Source organism: Triticum aestivum, chromosome 2A (genome assembly GCF_018294505.1).
Source record: "Triticum aestivum cultivar Chinese Spring chromosome 2A, IWGSC CS RefSeq v2.1, whole genome shotgun sequence".
NCBI classification, from domain to species: domain Eukaryota; kingdom Viridiplantae; phylum Streptophyta; class Magnoliopsida; order Poales; family Poaceae; genus Triticum; species Triticum aestivum.
The window spans coordinates 66,857,240-66,876,063 of record NC_057797.1 but is presented as its reverse complement, the minus strand read 5'-3'; the positions used below and the strand labels follow the sequence as shown (position 1 = coordinate 66,876,063).

The 18,824-nt window shown below is 45.0% G+C and overlaps 1 protein-coding gene across 1 annotated transcript; it reads right to left on the bottom strand.

The window, feature by feature from the left end:
• Positions 1-5,827: 5,827 nt before the first annotated feature.
• On the bottom strand, positions 5,828-10,124 carry LOC123184752 (MAP7 domain-containing protein 1). Its single transcript, XM_044596819.1, has 6 exons — positions 9,759-10,124; positions 8,302-8,428; positions 7,997-8,207; positions 7,619-7,883; positions 6,721-7,515; positions 5,828-6,218 (listed from the first exon to the last, which is right to left on the bottom strand). The coding sequence occupies exons 1-5, from the start codon at positions 10,015-10,017 to the stop codon at positions 7,403-7,405; spliced, it is 975 nt and encodes a 324-aa protein (XP_044452754.1). The 5' UTR covers positions 10,018-10,124; the 3' UTR covers positions 5,828-6,218; positions 6,721-7,402.
• Positions 10,125-18,824: the final 8,700 nt, after the last annotated feature.

The following is an 18,824-nucleotide window of genomic DNA, read 5'->3' as shown; positions in this document are numbered from 1 at the left end:
ACCAAATTAATTGATTACTTCATTGGTGCCTCCCATAATTTGATCAACAGTTCAAGAACCAAAACCTTCAAGGCATTATAACCGACATAATTTCATAAGAAAATGCATAGACATCAAGTGAAATAATTATAAATTACTGATACAAATCTAAAAACTTACCACATCAACGAGGTAAAAGCCCTTCATCCTCTATTTGTACAACATGAAATGAAATTGCAAATACATCAATTTATTTCAACAATACCTGCATATATATGACTACGTATGACCAAGTACAGAACACACACACACACACACACACACACACACACACACACACACACACACACACACACACACACACACACACACACCTTTTTCAATTAAATTTAGTTCAATGCAGTTCATACACACAGGTCGGTAGGTTAAATTGAAGAACATGGTACAAGTGCAAACTGCAAAGAATCAAAGAAATTAATCAAAGTTTTTTTTTGAAACACGGCAAAAGGCTTGTCATTTTCATTGAATAAGAAGAAGGTTTAAGAGTTTTGGCCAAAAGACCAGATTACAAGCATCACTCTCGCGGCATTATAGGCAAGACAGGGGAAGAAGGGGGGTGGCGCGCGGTGTGTGACTTGAATGATTGATTTGGCACCAGGGGCGGAGCTGGGCCCCGGGCACCCAGGGCCCAGGCCCGAGGCGTGGGATTTTTTCTCAGCTAGGACCTATGCAAAAAATTTCATGGGCCCGGGGTTCAGCTCCGCCCCTACACGTACGCACAAGCCAGGATGCCTAAAAAAACGCACGAGCCAGGAGTCCACGATCGCTGGCCGCATGACCTAACTCGTACTACGCACATGAAACGCTTTCCTAATTCTCAAAAAAAAGGAAACACTTGTCTTCAGCACTAGCGTCGCCGCCTCCATGCACGGCCGCCATGGTGCCGCGGTGCCAAATCAATCATTCAAGTCACACACACCGCGCGCTACCCCCTTTCTTCCCCTGTCTTGCCTATAATGTCGCGAGAGTGATGCTTGTAACCTGGTCTTTTGGCCAAAACTCTTAAACCTTCTTCTTATTCAATGAAAATGACAAGCCTTTTGCCTTGTTTCAAAAAAAAACTTTGATTAATTTCTTTGATTCTTTGCAGTTTGCACTTGTACCCTGTTCTTCAATTTAACCTACCGAACTGTGTGTATGAACTGCATTGAACTAAATTTAATTGAAAAAGGTGTGTGTGTGTGTGTGTGTGTGTGTGTGTGTGTGTGTGTTCTGTACTTGGTCATACGTAGTCATATATATGCAGGTATTGTTGAAATAAATTGATGTATTTGCAATTTCATTTCATGTTGTACAAATAGAGGATGAAGGGCTTTTACCTCGTTGATGTGGTAAGTTTTTAGATTTGTATCAGTAATTTATAATTATTTCACTTGATGTCTATGCATTTTCTTATGAAATTATGTCGGTTATAATGCCTTGAAGGTTTTGGTTCTTGAACTGTTGATCAAATTACGGGAGGCACCAATGAAGTAATCAATTAATTTGGTATTTATTTTGTATTATCTATAATTATGTCATCTTCTATCTTTTTTGTTGGATCTTTGAGCATTGAGTTGAAATTCTAGATCTATTGAGCAATTGAACTTTATTTTTGTATGTTTTTGCATGAGGTATTTTTCAGAAATGGTACAGGGTAATTTTGGATAGTTATAAGTACGAAAAAAATCCATGTTGTCATAAAAAATTTTAGGCCCGGGGTTTGCTTCATTTCTGGCTCCGCCACTGTTTGGCACCGCGGCACCATGGCGGCCGTGCATGGAGGCAGCGACCGTAGTGCTGGAGACAAGTGTTTCCTTTTTTTTTTTTGAGAATTAGGAAAGCGTTTCCTGTGCGTAGTACGAGTTAGGTCATGCGGCCAGCGGTCGTGGGCTCCTCGCTCGTGCATTTTTTTTAGGCATCCTGGCTCGTGCGTACGTGTAGGGGCAGAGCTGAACCCCGGGCCCATGAAAAATTCTGCATAGGTCCTAGCTGAGAAAAAATCCCACGCCCCGGGCCCAGGCCCTGGGTGCCCGGGGCCCAGCTCCGCCCCTGCACACAAGTGAGTGAACCGAACGAAATTGGATTTTGGAAACAAAAGATCTCGGTCTGTTCTTATTTTATGGGTTTTCTCGTTTTTTCTTTTTTGAAAAGTTTATATATTTCAAAATTTGCTCGTAAATTAGGGGGGGAAATCAGAATTTTCCAAAAAAATAAAATCCAATCAGGATTTTCAATTTTATGGAAATTAATATTTGGAAATCTCAGGATTTGTTCAGAAATTAGAAAATGTTCGCTCATTTGAAAAAAAAATCAGATTTTTTCATGGGTTTTCTATAAACCGATTTGAAAAAACCTGCTATAGTGTCGGTTCACTAAAGTGTCGCACGCTACGGGGTCAGAATTTGCTATGACAATGCCGGCCTCACAAAGTCCCTTCAATGCATTGTTATTGGACCGACCCAGTCGGGGTGGCGCATGTATAATACTGGCATTTTGACGTAAAACACGTCGTATAGAATCTACTTCTCTTCAACTCCGAAGTATTTTGACACAATAAGAAAAGTTTGAAGCTAATTTAACGAAAGAACAAAGGGCAGATTATGCAAGTGTGTGTGACTTGAATGATTGATTTGGCCATGCAGATAAAGAAATGAATCTGCCACACTAGAATTTACAATCGAAGGTGTCTCCGCATCCAATCAACACATAAGTCCCCTACCTAGAAAGGATAAGCCAGTTCACTTCAGGAGAATATCTTTTATGATGGCACCCCAACCATGTCATCCATGAACAGACTCCGTAAGATCCCGTAGAGTAATAATGGAATAAGTCATGTGACATGAAGTTTCACGCCCTAGGACAGAAGAAAATATGTTTCCTACAAGTGTTATGCACAGTAGACACGTGTCTTGATCGGTGGACAAGCTCGGCCCTTAACGCACACGTTTTTGAATGAAAGAGAGGCCACTCCCTCTAATCTACCATTATTAAGAAGTTACTCCCCATTACTTTCTATTCTCTCATCATGCACACTGTCCACATCTCGAAGTGCCACGTCATAGTACTATATCGCATGTTCTCCATAGTGACACAGGCCAACTCATCTACTCCTCCTGCCGCTACCTCCTGTCTTGCTCTTCGGCGCTAGAGGCAGAACTTGCTGCATGCCTGGAAGGAATCAACATTGCGAGAGCCTGGAGTACGGCTCCTATGATAGTAGAAACTGACTGCTTGGTAGCTGCCCAGATGTTACTTCAGAGCGATACCAACAGGTCACCATGTGGGGCCCTTGTAGGGGAGATTAAGAGAGTGCTAGTGGAGGTAGGAGAACATGCGATCTCACATGTGGTCAGGAGCAGGAACAAAGTCGCCCATGCTCTAGCTCGCATGGGTCAGGTAGAGCAACGGACAGCAGTCTGGCTACGTAGCTCACCGGGAGAAATTGATATCATTTGTAATTCGGACTGTAATGATCCCACTTAATCAATGAAAGTTTTTCATTCGCAAAAAAAAGTACTATATCGAAATAGGAGCTCCCACTACTCCACGTCACCAGTCTACCACATCAGCAGTGCTCTGTGCTCCACCCACCCAGCCAGAAGACATGCATCCTTCCACCTATTGTACGCGTTCAATTTTAGTCTTCGGCAAACTGCCAACCAAATGTGAGCGTACATGCAACCCATTATTGCTCATCAAACCACGAGAAATTACTGCACACGGAAAAAAAGGAAATTGATTGAGGCATACCAGAAGTTCTACTCGAATTTTGCTCCGTGTCGTCTCCCCTTCCAAGTTCAATATCACGCATATCTTTTCCCCTACCTTGCATCTTTTCTTTCCCTTCTCCATCTCAGTCGCCACAATTGGATCGCTCCTCCATACCCACCAGCCATCGCCTCGCCAATCGCCATCTCCACCAGGTGATAATCTCGCCACCACTGCCCGCTCAGCGAAATTCATGGAGCGGTACTATTCAATGAATCCGGTGAGTTAGATGGTTGATTCGCCGCCCCTCCCTTGATTTGGCTTACCCCCTTCCCTGCCCCTCAACTCCCGAGCTGCAAATTCAGGCCGACGCTTTCATGGTCGTATTCATGATCTGTCGTCGCTGCTGCAAAGGGCATGCAATCAAGGATACATGAGGCATTGAGGCCCACGTCAAGGAGGCATATGGTGATGATTTCAACGAATTGGACCTAATCCTTGGGTGAATTCCCACAACCTTTGCTTAGTTATTTATGCCTAGCGTTATGATTTCTGATGTGGCCCTTCGCTTTGGGGTTGAATGTGCAGGGATTTACTGGTCGTGCCTTTGATCGATTGGGTTGGTCTGTTCCTGATATTCTTATCCGCGCCGGTAAACAATCTATTTACTTTGCACTCTTCTCCTGGAGTTGCTTTGTATCAACGTTTCCGCTTATTGCTTTTCAGTTCCTGATATTCTCGGTTCTCATGAAGATTACAGTGAAGCGTATTGTTCATACTTTAGTTTTTGATTGTGTATTTGGCTGAAAAAATTTCTGCCCTGAATGACTAATGAACTTCACGGAAATTGGAAGGTTATAGTTTCATACTAGCTTACCCCGTGTGGCGGCACGTCGCGCCCGTCGATACGGTGTGGTTATATGGATTATGTTTCTTCTTTTATAATAAGTGTTGTTATTTTAGGATGCCAGATGATCGCATGAAAAACTATGGATGTTGGAAAAAAAAGATGAGAGGATGATGCATGTGAACAAACAGGGGAATACACGATGACACATCTCTAGTAGGGATGATTTTTTTTGCCGAACGTGGTGCGAGTCATTGCCAGATTAGATCATCTGGTGTAGCCTCCCATTGGATTAGCTCCTATGATGAAGTAGTAGAGAGACGCAAATAGTCGGGATTATATATACACCGTATGTAGTTAATAATTTTTTCCTTCTTTCATACACTTTTTTTACTATCACCGAGAAATGGCTGAGCCAAGCAGGTGGCCAATCTCGTGCACCGTCGCCAACTACTCTAGGGAAGCGATCGTGTGCAGCGACGCCGGGGACATGTCGCCGGCGGTCACCCATGCCTTTGAGGCGCCCAAGTGGAACCAGCTCGCCGGTGTGCCCGTCGGTCGTCGAACACCTCGCTGTCCCGTGGTGGACGTCCACAACCTCAACATGGTAGCGACAATGATGCAGTTTCTCGCTCAGCGGAGTAGCAGCGACGGAGGCTGGACGCAGCTCCTCCCCGGCAAGCTTGGAGGTGCAGCGTGGGGAGAGCCCGCGGGAAGCCACTCTGAACCTTGGAGCGCGGCTCCACAGCTCGTGATGTCTGAGCTTGTTCCGTATTGCACGTCGAAGAAAGGAGGAGCCTAGGAGGGAGGGGCATGCCCGGCGAGGCGGTAAACGAAGCTCATTTCCATCCCACATGAGAGAAGCGGAGAGAGGCTTGATGTTTTGCGCCGACGCTATTTCTCGGTGTGGTGCTTCGGTTGAGATTCAGGATGTAAATGGTCAGTCCGCTGGATGTTGTGGGACTGCCCGCACTGGCCACAACTTTTTATGTGGGATTATGCGGGAGCCCAGTTAATTTTTATGTGGGGCATGTGGCGTCCACATACTGCCGCATATATTTACAAAGATTAGACTGGATAAGCTAACATACAAAGGATCATTGGAACTTCCACACTGACATACAAAGCATGTGGCGTCTGGAAGTATATACATATGTACAGGAAGTATGACAAAAACAAATGGCAGTAGATACAAAGTGAAAATGGCAAACAGTGAATAATATTAGCCCACATTGACATAACGATCGCTACTAATTATCACTAGTGAGTTCGAGCTTCATTCAGTAGTCGCCTCTAGAATAACAAAATCCACAAAGCAGCGGCAACTTAACTAAAAACGCCTATCAAAGCAGCAGAAATATCTCCTGTATGTGAACAAAAAGGAATATGCAACACACTCCTCATCCTCCATATCCCAAAATTAACAGAAAGCACCTAGAGTCCTAGACCCAAAACGGCACCAAATGATAAAACTATCAGCTAAGAGCATCTTCCATTCTTCTGTCAGCTTTGTGTCGGGCGACCTTTGTACACCAAGCTATGCTCACTGGTCTTTCACTTGATTAATCGGAATCAGAATGGTCCCAGGATTGGCCTCATCTTCGGTCCACTCAACTGATTTTTTCTCCAGAAACATCTCAAACTGCGGTCATTCAAGTTTATTAATAAATTATATAAGACATACAGTACTATCTACATGAAAAAGAAACAAGGATAAGAAGTAAGGAGGGTTCCTTAAATCATAAGCATACACCAGTGTGTATTTCCCTTCCCTAAAATGATTGTTAATCAATATTGTCGAGGAGGGAAGCAAAACCATCAAGGATAAAAAGTGCAGATAGCTAGCACCGCAATCTTTAAAAAATGCAGATAGCTAGCAACAAATTCACAATAGGCAATGATCTTAAATTAATATTCTAACCAATAAGAGTCCTTAATGAGTATTATTGCGACCAGATCTTGATAGCATAATTGCAAGGATGATAAATACATACAAGTTAGCAGCATACACAATTTATACTCAGAGCGCAACTCGAAACTATGGACGTAAAAGAAACCAGATTTAACTCAAATGCTCCCCAAATTTACCCAAAGCTTGCTACAATTGAACAATTGATTAGCAATATTATGTAGTGCACACATACCTCAGTTAATAGTAGTGACCTTGATCAGGAGTATTGGCATGCTTATCATTACATCTAAACCAATCTTGAAGGCAGATTAAGGCTTCCACTGTCTCGCTGCACAATCTACTTCTGTAATCGCTGATCAAACGCTTTCCGGTACTGAAAGCCGACTCTGACGATACGATGGAAGCTTGTACAACAAGAACATCACAAGCTGTACAAGAAAGGATGGGATACTTAGACGAGTGAAGATGCCACCATTGAAGAATGTTGAAATCCTCCGTGCGAGTGAATGTGTCTTCTTCTAAGTATCTGGCAAGCTCACTAGCAGTTTGGGGTTGCTTCTTATTCAAGTGTTGGTCCCAATCCGCCAACAGATCATTCTCTTCATTCACAACCTCATCAATTTTTTGTCGGGGTGCTGACTCATCCAATGCATTCGTCATTTGTGAAGAATATTCTTCGAAAAGGTTGTCAAGAACTTCTTTCACTGCAAGAAAGTGTCTTTCTACATCTGGACCAAAAGCTTGTTTTAGTCCAAACTCGATGAAGCAAATTTTAAATCGTGGACCAAGGATCACAGGAATACAGTTTGGCAAATATGATTCCATCCAATACTTATCAAACTTTTTTTGCATCTCTCCAACCATTGCTCGAACGACTTCATCCTTTGTTGAAGCTTCCTTCTACAGCAATAACCTCACATTCCAGATTTGATGAAAGTACAAATTTGAGGTAGAATAACTTGAACCAGAAAGTACATTGGTTTGAAATCCCTCCAAACAGCAGAAGTTAGCCTTCTTGTCTTGCGGACTGTTAATTGGCAAGCAAATAAAATGTCAACTCACAAGAACATTTTAAACTTGTAACTACATACAAGTGTAATTACAAAAGAGAAAAAACAAAGCCAACTCACCATGTGGATGATTAATTTTTGAGCCTCCAAATGGAGTAGTCACTGGAGAAGGGGATCCTAAGATAGATGGTGATCTCGCGGACGAATTTGCCCTCTCCTCCAATGGGGAACTTGCAATCCTCGCTGAGGGAGACCTGCCCCTTTTTGAGGCTGCAACTCTTGCTAGAAGACCAAGGGAAGATCTCCACGTGCTCGCCACCGGTGACCTTACCAATGGTGATCTTGTCGCTCTTTGACTATGTGTCATAGGTGGAGAATCTCGTCTCTAGATAACAAAACACAGAAAGTTCAGAACATGCTATCAATTTCAAGAAGGTATAAAAGCAGATTTGTGGTATAGAGTGAGGTTTAATAGAGAAATCTGGCAAGAAAAATGACCTGTAGCTCCTCTGTTGTAGCTCCTTGAACAAATTCGGAACAGTTCATTGAACGAGCATGTTTCCTCTTCCCCTGCAACTCCTCCTCCTCCTGCAACTCCTCTTGGTTTTTCCTCTTCTTCTCTTGCTTCTTCCTCTTCTCTTCTCTCTTCTCTTTCCTCTTCTCTTCCAGGCTTTTCTTTCTCGTCTTATGCCTTCGTTTTTCCTTCCGCCTTTCTAATCAGTAACGCAAACACATGGGGTCAAAAAAAAAATCAAAGAATACAAGTAATGTCACGGGGAAACACATGAGGGCCAGATACTTACTTCCGTTCCTCATCGATAGCATTCCACACATGTTGTTCCTGCTCCATGGCTTCCCACTTTTCAGCTTGCTTGTCGATCGTCAACACCATTTGGTCGTCGACATCACCCATGGTAACTTCCATCAAATCTGCATTGAATGTCCAATGAATGCTAAATTTAACTAGCAATCAGAACAAATGGACGCAACCGTAGAATTGTTCTATTTGCTTTCTTCAGACACAATACAAGATTTCACCATTAACATACAAATTTAGCATACACCGAACTCCTATAGCGAGTAGTTACACAGACATTCTAATTCTGACCGCCAGAGCAAGATATACTTTGATATTTTTACAATTAATATCTGGAAATACAAGAACGATTACAATTAATATTCACATGCCAGTGTGATACGTTGTACAACTTGTTTAGAATTCAGAGAGATGTTTTTACAGGTGCAATGCTCTTGCAACTAGTTTTGTACGAATCACAACGACGTTTTGCTAGCTGCTCCTCTGACTAATTTCTTTTTATAGACCATTCTACCTACTCCAAATAATTTCTCGGTTCATGCATTGATTGTTCTGCAAAAACATGCATCGGGATACCTGTGGCAGCGTGAGGAAGCTTTCATTCAAATCATCAAATGATCGCCAGAATCCGCATGCTATATGGAAATACCCTGTAATGTACTTGCCTGTACACTCTTGATAAAGTCAATGACCACCACACCCCCCTGCCTTGGTCCCCATAATCCAGAAATATATGGACAGCAGTAAGTAACGAACGCTAATCTACTAGAAGATTGTACAGTAGTATCGGGCAAAGATAACCAAGAACCATCTAATTCGTCACCTGGAGTAGTACGCGTATAGTCGTGTTTGCATTGCCCACTCATCACTACACAGCCAAATTAGAGTAGTGCATAGCTTGGCACTGTCCGCATCTGTACTAGGATCTTTTGGTCCTTCGATCTTAACTAAGTACCACTAAATAGTCTTTAATTGTGCTGTTCCTCTGATATACAGAGAGATTCTAATTCTGACCGCGAGAGCAAGAGATTCGTACGAAACTAGTTGCAAGAGCATTGCACCTGTAAAAACATCCCTCTGAATTCTAAACAAGTTATACAATACGTATCACACTGGCATGTGGATATTAATTTACAGTTCATAACAATATATCAATTAACAAAGTTGCGGCCACAAGGGAGTGGACCAAGTACTATCTCAAGTACCTAACAAATGCCGGACGACGGATTCACAATAAATTGCAGAGAAGCTCATCGTCTATAGATTCAGCAAGCTACTCACATCCACACATAATAGTAATATCTAACAGGCTACTCACATTCAGTATAGCTGATGCACAACAAAACATGGATCACAACTGGTGTAGCTGATTCACATCAAGCAATTGAAGAAGACATGCCTGGCCCCTTGGGGTAGAATAGGAGGAGGGGGGATTTTGCATACCTTGGGGTAGAATAGGAGGAGGCGGGGGAGCAGGGGCCGAAGAGGCCATCACCGGGATAGGGGAGGGAGCAGCCACGCAGGGCTCGGCTTGGTCCCCGGCTATCCCCTTTGACGGCGGCGGAGGAGCAGGAGCTGAAGAGGGCGTCGGCAGGATAGGGGAGAGAGCAGAGGAGTCATCCTTGCAAGGCTTGGCTCGGTCGCCGGCGATGTCCTTGGATGACGACCTCTTCGAGAAACACGACGGCGACAGCGGCTCCATGGGATTGGAAGCGGGAGGTGGTGCCGCACCACTGGTGCGGTGGAGATGGCGGCGACGGCGCCCTAGCCTAGGGCATGGGGTGACTGGGGAAGGACGCGAAGGGGGGATTGTGGACTGCCGCTGGCTCGATGGGCTTTTCTGGGCTATCCACTTGCGCCGTTTAATTTTTCTGGGTGTCCACAAATGCCACATAACGTTTTTTTGGTGGATGGCATATGTGGGACTAATGGGACCCAGCGCCACTTACATCCTGAGTTGAGATGCGAAAGCGAGTGATGACCACAGAGAAGAGGAAGGAGCGATTTAGATGCTTATGGCGGTGGACGATTCAACAGAAATCTTCCGGAAAACACCTCGATCATCAAGGGCGGCAAGCCGCAGAGGCATCCAAAAGAAGAAGAGATAAGGACGGAGAAGTAAGCGGTGAGGCAGATAAGAATGTAACGAAAGCGGTGGATTGGACGGGGTGCATGCAGCGCACATGCGAGGGAGACGGAAAGAATGTCCCGTATCTGGCCTAGAATTGCGCCCGAGAGGTGCGGTGGCTGTCTAGGCCATATCCCTTTGTCGTCTTGTAATTGGATATAGTTACCCGTCCCGCTGCCTGTGCATGTGCCTTGTAACTGGACATAGTTGCACATGCCCCGATCATCGCTTCATCAGACTGCTATTGGTCGGCCGCATATCCAAGCAATGTGTTTCGATTGGTCTGCATGCATGCGGTGACTGATTTGCCCACATTCCTTTGTTGAGCATCGGTTTGCTTGTTTTTTGTCTGTTTCTGACGACGACAAAAGCAAAACTGCAAACCAACACACCACATGGCCGACTTAATTACAACATAAACGGCTAGAAGCACACAACAGTGAAGCAAGCACGTTTAAAAAATTTAGCCGATGCATATACGCCCACACATGCATTTGTACACAGCCATATCCCAAAAAAATGCACGCGTCAACAGCCCAAACGCCCATAGGTTGCTTTCAAGATAAAAAATCATCGGAACCAAAATCGCTAAAATGCTTTAGTTATGTTTTGGTATATGTTTTAGTTATGCGTCTATGTTTGAAAATAAAATGCTCACGATCATTTGGTTATAGAGATCTGTTTTCCTTCTCTGTTGTTTTAATGTTCTGCAATTATTCTTCAACGGTTTCGAGCCTTCAGATTTTCAAATGAAACCTCATTTGTAGTTAAGGTGCTCCAAAGGTGAGATTTTGACGCAAACCTCATTGTTTTTCATCTGTGTTCTTTAAATATTGTAGCCACGAATAAGTAGTTATTTTGGATGAGATGTCTAGGTGCATTTCCAAGCCTGATCTAAAGGTATTCTACAATTTCTAAAATATTGTACTCGGTAGTATCTTGCACTTTCTTTCTCACAGTTGCTTACTGTTTCACCTTCCAAAATTTCCTCTGATCGTTTAGTAAACTTCTCCTAATTCCAAATCTGCAATGAATAGATTCCGAGCAAAAGAGATAGAGAGCGGTGCGAGGTCAATACAATTTTCATGAATAGTTGATGCAAATGTTCCTTGGTGTTAATTTATTCATAGTACACAACAATTAAAGACATCTTCATTCATTATTTTGATAGTAATCTTAGAGTCTTGATTGTTCTTTTCACTAATGGATATCTAGATATTTTGGCAGAGCAGGTAAATCCTTCATCCCAGATTCGTGTAGAACATCAAGATAAAGTGATAATGTGTAAGCCTTTAAGACGGGTTCCAAAAATCAATCAAATTATAGGGAAATATTTTCTCACATTCATTCCAGTCCCTAAGCCTACTCACGTAGGTCGATGACATGAGTTCGGAACCCCTCTGTATGGGATGAAATACATGTGTATGGTGTGAATGTTGAATGTGCAATTTATTGTAACATTCCTGATAATGTTGCATTTACCTAACATTTGAGCTCACATTAACCAAGCATATGAGTTATTTGTACTTCAGCCTAGCTAATATGTGATGTTTCTGACATTTTCCATTTTGATTTTCTTCTTTTTCCTTTACTGTGCTCATCTCTATGTAATATCTAATTTTGGATTCATTTTTTAGATAGCTTACCACATATGGTATTTGGTTGCCTAAAATATGATTTCGACTACATGTGCCGCAGCAACGCGCGGGGTTTCATCTAGTTTCTGTTAAAGATACCAACTAACAAGAAAAAGCAACATCACAACTCCATCGTCCAGCGCCTGAGAGCACATGAGTAGAACAGGGAGTATTTAACCAAAAACTACCACAATTCGTGGAACTATGTCCACAAACTACCACTTTGCGATTTTGTCCCAAAAACTACTATTTTTTTATTAATTTGTGACTAAAAACTACCATGTGAGTAAATCAAATAATTCAGCCATTTTAAACACGTATATGACAGGCCTGGCCCGCAATGTAAATGCTGACATGTATCGTAAGTCAACACCGTTTGTTTGACCGTTAAATCCGGCCGCCGGAGTGCAGCGCCCCTGCACTCCCCACGCCGCAGGCGGCGCATGCCTCTCTTGCTCGCCCCCGTCGACTCCAACGACGGGCAGGGAGCGGGGCACCCGCGGGCGAGCGCGACGGGGCCAGGCGCGCGACCACGGGCGAGCGACCATGGGTGTGGCCATGGGCACGACTAGGGGCGCGGCGGCTAGCGGCGCGACGACGAGCGCGCGGCCACTGGGCTCGGCTACGGGCGCCCGGCCATGGGTGCGGCGGTCAAGCGCGCCACGGGGGCTCGACGAGGGGCGCAGCGGCCAAGCGCGCGCAGCCAGGGGGCTCGGCTAGTCGCGTTGCCATGGGAGCGCGGCCACTGGACTCGGCCAGGCATGCGGCCGCGGGCAGGGGCGCCGCCACGGGAGCGCGGCCAAGGGCACAGCCGCGGGCGTGGCCACGGGTGCAGACTACACGGGCGGGCGGCCACGGTCCTGCAGCCATGGGCACGGCCACGGACGCGTACTCCGGTCACAGCTGTCGAGCTCCTTCTGCGCGGCCGTAGAGATTCTTTCGATGGCAGCAAACTCCTCCTGGGTGGCCGTCAAGCTCCTGAGCGAGCGTTCGCACGTGCCGGTGCACAACAAGTGTTCGATAAAATGTCTATATGCCACTTAACAGTCAACACAACCGGTCAAAAAACCGAATGCCCTGTCAGTCCCCATCTTGTCATAATTAGGTTTATTTTTTTCCTAATCAGTCATCAAGTGGATGTGGTAGTTTTTAGTCACGGATTAGCAAAAAAATGGTAGTTTTCAGAACAAAATCGTAAAGTGGTAGTTTGTAGGTACGGTTTCATGAATTGTGGTAGTTTTTGGTTAAATATACTCTCGAACAGGAGACACAAGTAGACTCCAACTTTATATTAGAGGACCAAGCACTAGGAAACTTAGGAGGAAACCACAAACCAAACGCTGGACAATAGGAGAACATCAAAAGAGAACTGAGGCATCCATGCGCAAAAAAAGACCCCCCTCCACCCAAGAGTTGATGGTCACTAGGTTGAGTCGCCGATGAAGATCTGTAGCCACTGATCTGAAGAAGGCCAGGACATCACCCTTATGAAGTGCGGAACACCGCACCTGTTGCCTGATCTATGAGCTTTGCTTCCAGCAACAACACCTTTTTGATTTTTCTCCTTTATTTGTAAGATCGACTAACTCATCATCCAATGTTACCTCGTGATATTTATTGGAATTGTGGATCTTGGAGATATGTAACTATAACCTCACGCAAGCCATTTGTGATGTACAACTAAGGAGAAAACTCCTCTATCACCCCGACATATCCAGCCATCATTGTGTGGGGTTACTTGCACACCTGCTGCATGATCGTACCTCCAAGGGATGAAAAGAAAAAGGAATTTTTTTTGCTTCTCTTTCAACTTTTCGGCCCACACAACACTAGACGTACATACCCACGCGAACGTGTAACTGCTATTGCACTTACCGAAGAGGTATACAACTATAGTTGTGGCGGAGGCACCGCCCAGCGACCCTGGGCACTTGCCCGGGCTCGCTGGCTCCTCGACAACAGCACTCGATCAATTAACAAAGGCCTAAACTTGTTCGCTAGCTTCCTTTACCTGGGCAAAAAAAATTGGACCTTATTTTCTCAATAGTTCACAGCCCCAACAGGCAACCGTACGACAGTCTGCAGCCCAGCCAACTTCACGACGTGAGGGAATTACACACGTACGTACGGTGGTTGGAACGATCGCTCCAAGCCTGAAACTCCTGCCTCTCAACAGCCGCCCAGCGCAGGGACTGGTCGACCGGGGCGGCGGCTGGCCTAGAGCCCTACTGGCCTAGACGGCGAGACGGGGCTACGCAGGACCGGCGGCAAGCGGATATCGGGCGTCCAGGCAATCCTACTCCTTCCTCTCCTCATGATCGCATCTTTAAATCTAAAAAGTGATTTGGCAATCTGCCATGAACCAATAGATTTAGGGCTTAAATTCAGGTAATGTTTCAATGACGGCTTTAAGGAATTTATGTAGTTGATGTGTAAGTAGTTCTGTACTATTGTTACTTTTTTCTGAAAGATTGTACTATTGTTTCTTATTGTAGCTCATTTTCTTATTTATTTGTGTGACAACTAACTTCAAATTTTATCATTAAATTTCAGAGATGACGAGGTTTTTGTTAGTACAGCAAGCACTGAAAATGTAATGATGTCTAACCGGAAATAGAAGTTGAGCTGTTGAGGCACAACAGGAAATGTGAATGGTGTCCATCTGACCATCTCTATTCTTGCAAGTTTTCAAGATTTAATATATTCACATCTCACAACTTAACTACAAATCCATTTTCTATCTTGTAGTGCCTTCTAGGCTTTGGCAACACGGCGATTTTGCCCCTACGCAGGGCTGATTGTATTTCTTTCTTTTGGCAAAAATAAACAATTGAGATATACTTTTGACCGTGGTGAAAGAAATTGCAATATCACGACATCTAGTCTAGTACGGAAAGCTTTACTTTTGTTGGCTGTGAGTTTACCTCTATGCAAGGCTAGTTATTTATTTTTTGTTGTCAAGTCTCAACTTTATTTGGTCTATGAAATGGATATTGATATGTTATATATTAGTTCACTTTAAATTACATTCTTTGTGACTATTATATTTTTGGTTTCACTTCATAATTAATATGGATTTGTGATTCAGAATTTTGGTGGTATATTATATGTTGTGTATCTGAATACCTCATTTTTGATTTTTTTTTTGATTATACAGTTAGACTAAACTTGCCCAGGCTCCACGGAAGTTCTGGCTCCCCCACTGGTGCTGGGCATGTATGTATAATGTACAACTAAGGGGAAAACGTTTGCATGAGCACTGCATCTGCCTGCCTGTTGAGGTGGCAGATTTGAGATGGTGTTGTTGCAACTGATTAATGCAATTGAAATTCAAATGGTTCATGTTTGTGCTGGCGGCGTACTTTGCCAGCCTGCCTGCCGTTGCAGATTCAAACATTTTGCGCTCGGCTGGTCTGACCAAATGACCATGCCATGCCAGCTTTAATTTGGTGCAAAAAGTCTACTACTACTAATTGGTTGGCACGTTGTGCTTTATGGCACAATACAATACACACTAATTGGTTGGCACGTTGTGCTTTAGGGCTCGATGGGCGCCTGTGTGAGCAGATGCTATCCCTGCTCTTCTCCCTCTCCCACCGCCGGTGACGATGGCCACTCCTTGTCTTTGTGCGGCGGCGGCTCTCCGTCTCCGACCGCGAGGAGCGCCGCAAAGCACGCCGTCGCCTTGCACCCGCTCCCACTCGCCTCCACTTCTCCTGCCGTCTCCACATCAACCTCCTCCTCCTCCTTGCTGTCGGCCGCAACAAGCTCATCCATCTCCATGGCCACCACCTCCACCTCCTCCTCGGCTGCAACGAGTCATTCCTCCTTTTCCTCCTCCTCGTCGTCAGGTACAGGTCCCTTCTCGGCTGGATACCTCAAGGTCCACGCCTGCAGGGACATGGACAACATGGAGGTCGTCGTGCTCGACCTCGACAGAAACAACATGAAGAAGAAGAAGAAGAAGCTCCCCCGGGCGGCCTCCGCCGCTCCACGTTCACTGTTGTTGCCAAGAACGCCCCCGTCTCTGTCCGTGGTCATATCTCCGACGAAGAAGAAGCATGGCAGCAGCAGCAACAACCGCCGTATAGCTCCGGCGACGACAGCGGCAGCGAGGCGCGTGCGGCCGCTGCCCACTCGAGCGCCGCCTTCCAGAACAGTGGCAGGAGGCTCGGCGTCTTGCAAGAATAAGAAGAGGCCTTCGTCGTCATCTTCTTCCTCGTCGTGCCGATCAGCAGGAGATTCAGCCGGGAGGAGGAAGAGCGCCTGGGCAACGGCGGGCCACGCCGGCGGTGGGGCTGGCGAATTGGTGGATGACCTCAATAACCCCCTCATGTCTATGGACTGCTTCATCTTCCTCTGACCTTGTTCTTATCCATTTCTCACCATGCATGCATCTACTGTAATTGTCATCTGAATTGAATATGTATCTTCTTCTCCCTTCCCCTCGATTGTGTGATTATTAAGCCATTTCTTCGACGAGTAATTCCGGACAGAGGGAGTATGTATATAGTAGCAGTAACAGTTTTTTTTTTCTGTAATCAATCTGTTGGTATAATTTGTCATGAACTTTATTATCTCATCATCTTCTTTCCAGTTTCATTCTTCTATGGTGAAGCTAGCCTTCTCTCCCTCTCAGGAATTCTTCTCTCCAACTCTGACAAGAATAATATATAGCAGCCAGCGTTTACTACTCCCTAACAATTTAATTTTCCCTACATATTCATTGTTTTGACCCTGAACGTTGAGCAGGCTGTTGCACAACATGCAAACAACTAACACGGGAAATATTTTCTTTATGCAGGGAAACAGAGATCACATGACTACTTGATTGATGCCAGGTAGAATTCAGAAAAGAAATTGGCCATATCTGAACAAACAAAAAAAGGTAGTGCAAGTATTCTCATGCACATCAATTTTGCGTAGACTTCAGATCAAATTCTATCGACTCTGCGAAATAGATGATACAAACAACGACAGCGGCACAGGATCACCAAAAATCCTCTTAGGAAATCAGAAAGATCTCCCTCGAGTCTCTGCTATTCCCATTGGAAATTAATAGCATTCAACCAGCATCCATAGTGTTTGAACCTAGCAGATCACTTCCTTGGCGAAGATGACGGCGTCTCAGCGATCACTGTCCGTCAGCTTTTCGCTGCCCAAATGATCATGTACTCCCTCCGATCAATATTACTTGTCGCATCTTTAGTACAACTTTATGGAGGGAGTACCTTGTCTCCACGGTCAGGCAGCCTCTGACTCCATTGTCTGCCAGCGACAGTATATACATTCTTCTCAGCATACTATAGATAGGCAAAGGTGCACAGCCCTTTGAAAAATTGCAAGATAAACTTATCGTGCTCGCGAGGGTTTCTGACAGCCGGTTGGTTTCTTCCGGGCTATCTGAGTTTGTGCTACTTGCCAACTATGTTCAAGACTTGCTAGCTGTGCCTGGTGCATCGTTCTCACTTAGTGTCGGCAAGACATCTGTCTTTGAAAATAGGAGGTTGTAATGGCTCACACCTGCTATTCCTTGTTGCTCTAGAAACTGGATGTGCTCGCGCAACGACTCGTCAACGCTTTATGGAACCCCGAATAGTCAAGAGTGTGCTGATATCATGAGAAGTAATGGAGCAGAAGCAAATATGCATTACATGTCAAGCTGCTGTCAAGATGCAGGGTAGCTAATTGTCTTGCCTATTTTAAGGAGCTTGGCATGTAACGTGTCTGCGGCTGTCCTACACAAGCATGTAACGGTATCACGATAACCTCAACTTTTCCACTCCTCGAAAGGCTTCCTCTCCTTGAGCTTGAACTTCTTCATAGGCACGTGTGGATCCAGTTCCTATGCTCATTGAGCTTCATGCAACAATGTGAAAGTACAAGGCTAGACAATGACGTGATCAACAAGTTGCAACATTGAGCAAATTAATGAAATGACGAGCACATAGAGAACCAAGAAGCAAAACTTACAAACTCTTCGAGTGACGCTCCTTGGTCACCTTCTGGGCAGTTGTGCATACACACAACAATACTTGCTGACGACCTTTTGAATGGCGTACCATCAACGGAGTAGGGACTTCGCACCACGATCATGTATTACTTCCATGTTTGTAGGGGGCCTAGTGCTTTTGATCATTGAACACAACATGCACACTTTGCCAAAATGTGATGGCATTTTGCTTCATGTCTTGAAACTCCACACTTGTGGTCAACCACGCCGACCAATTCATCCTCCTTCAGTGAGTACACGGCCATCTTGTCTCCTTCAGAGTCAACGACGACAATGTCAAAATATTTTGCTATGGCATTTGGCCGAGCACTTGCTGGGTGTGGCGTCTGCCATGGACAATAGCGGTAAGGGCAGATGGTACCTAAGCGCCGGCAGGAGCGGCGGCATAGGCAAAGGCGGGTGGGCGTCTGGCTGGAGTGGTAGAGGTCTGGCCAGGCTGGGCGGCCGCTAGGCTGGTACAACGACGGCGACGGTGGTCTCCGTGGGGTGGATACAGAGCACAGAGGAGGGACAGAGTGGGAAAAAGAGCTCCCGGTGGGGTATTTATTAGGGCCCAACAGTGTCGGAGTTCGATGTGGCGGTCTGGCGGACAGACATCCAATCTTCTCTGAATCCCCCCTATGTTTGTTTTATGTCGGTTTGCGGGATTTCGGATATCTGATTGGTCCGGACAAGACAAGAGGAGATTATCCCATAATTACCATGTGTTAATTAAACTGTAACAAGATCGA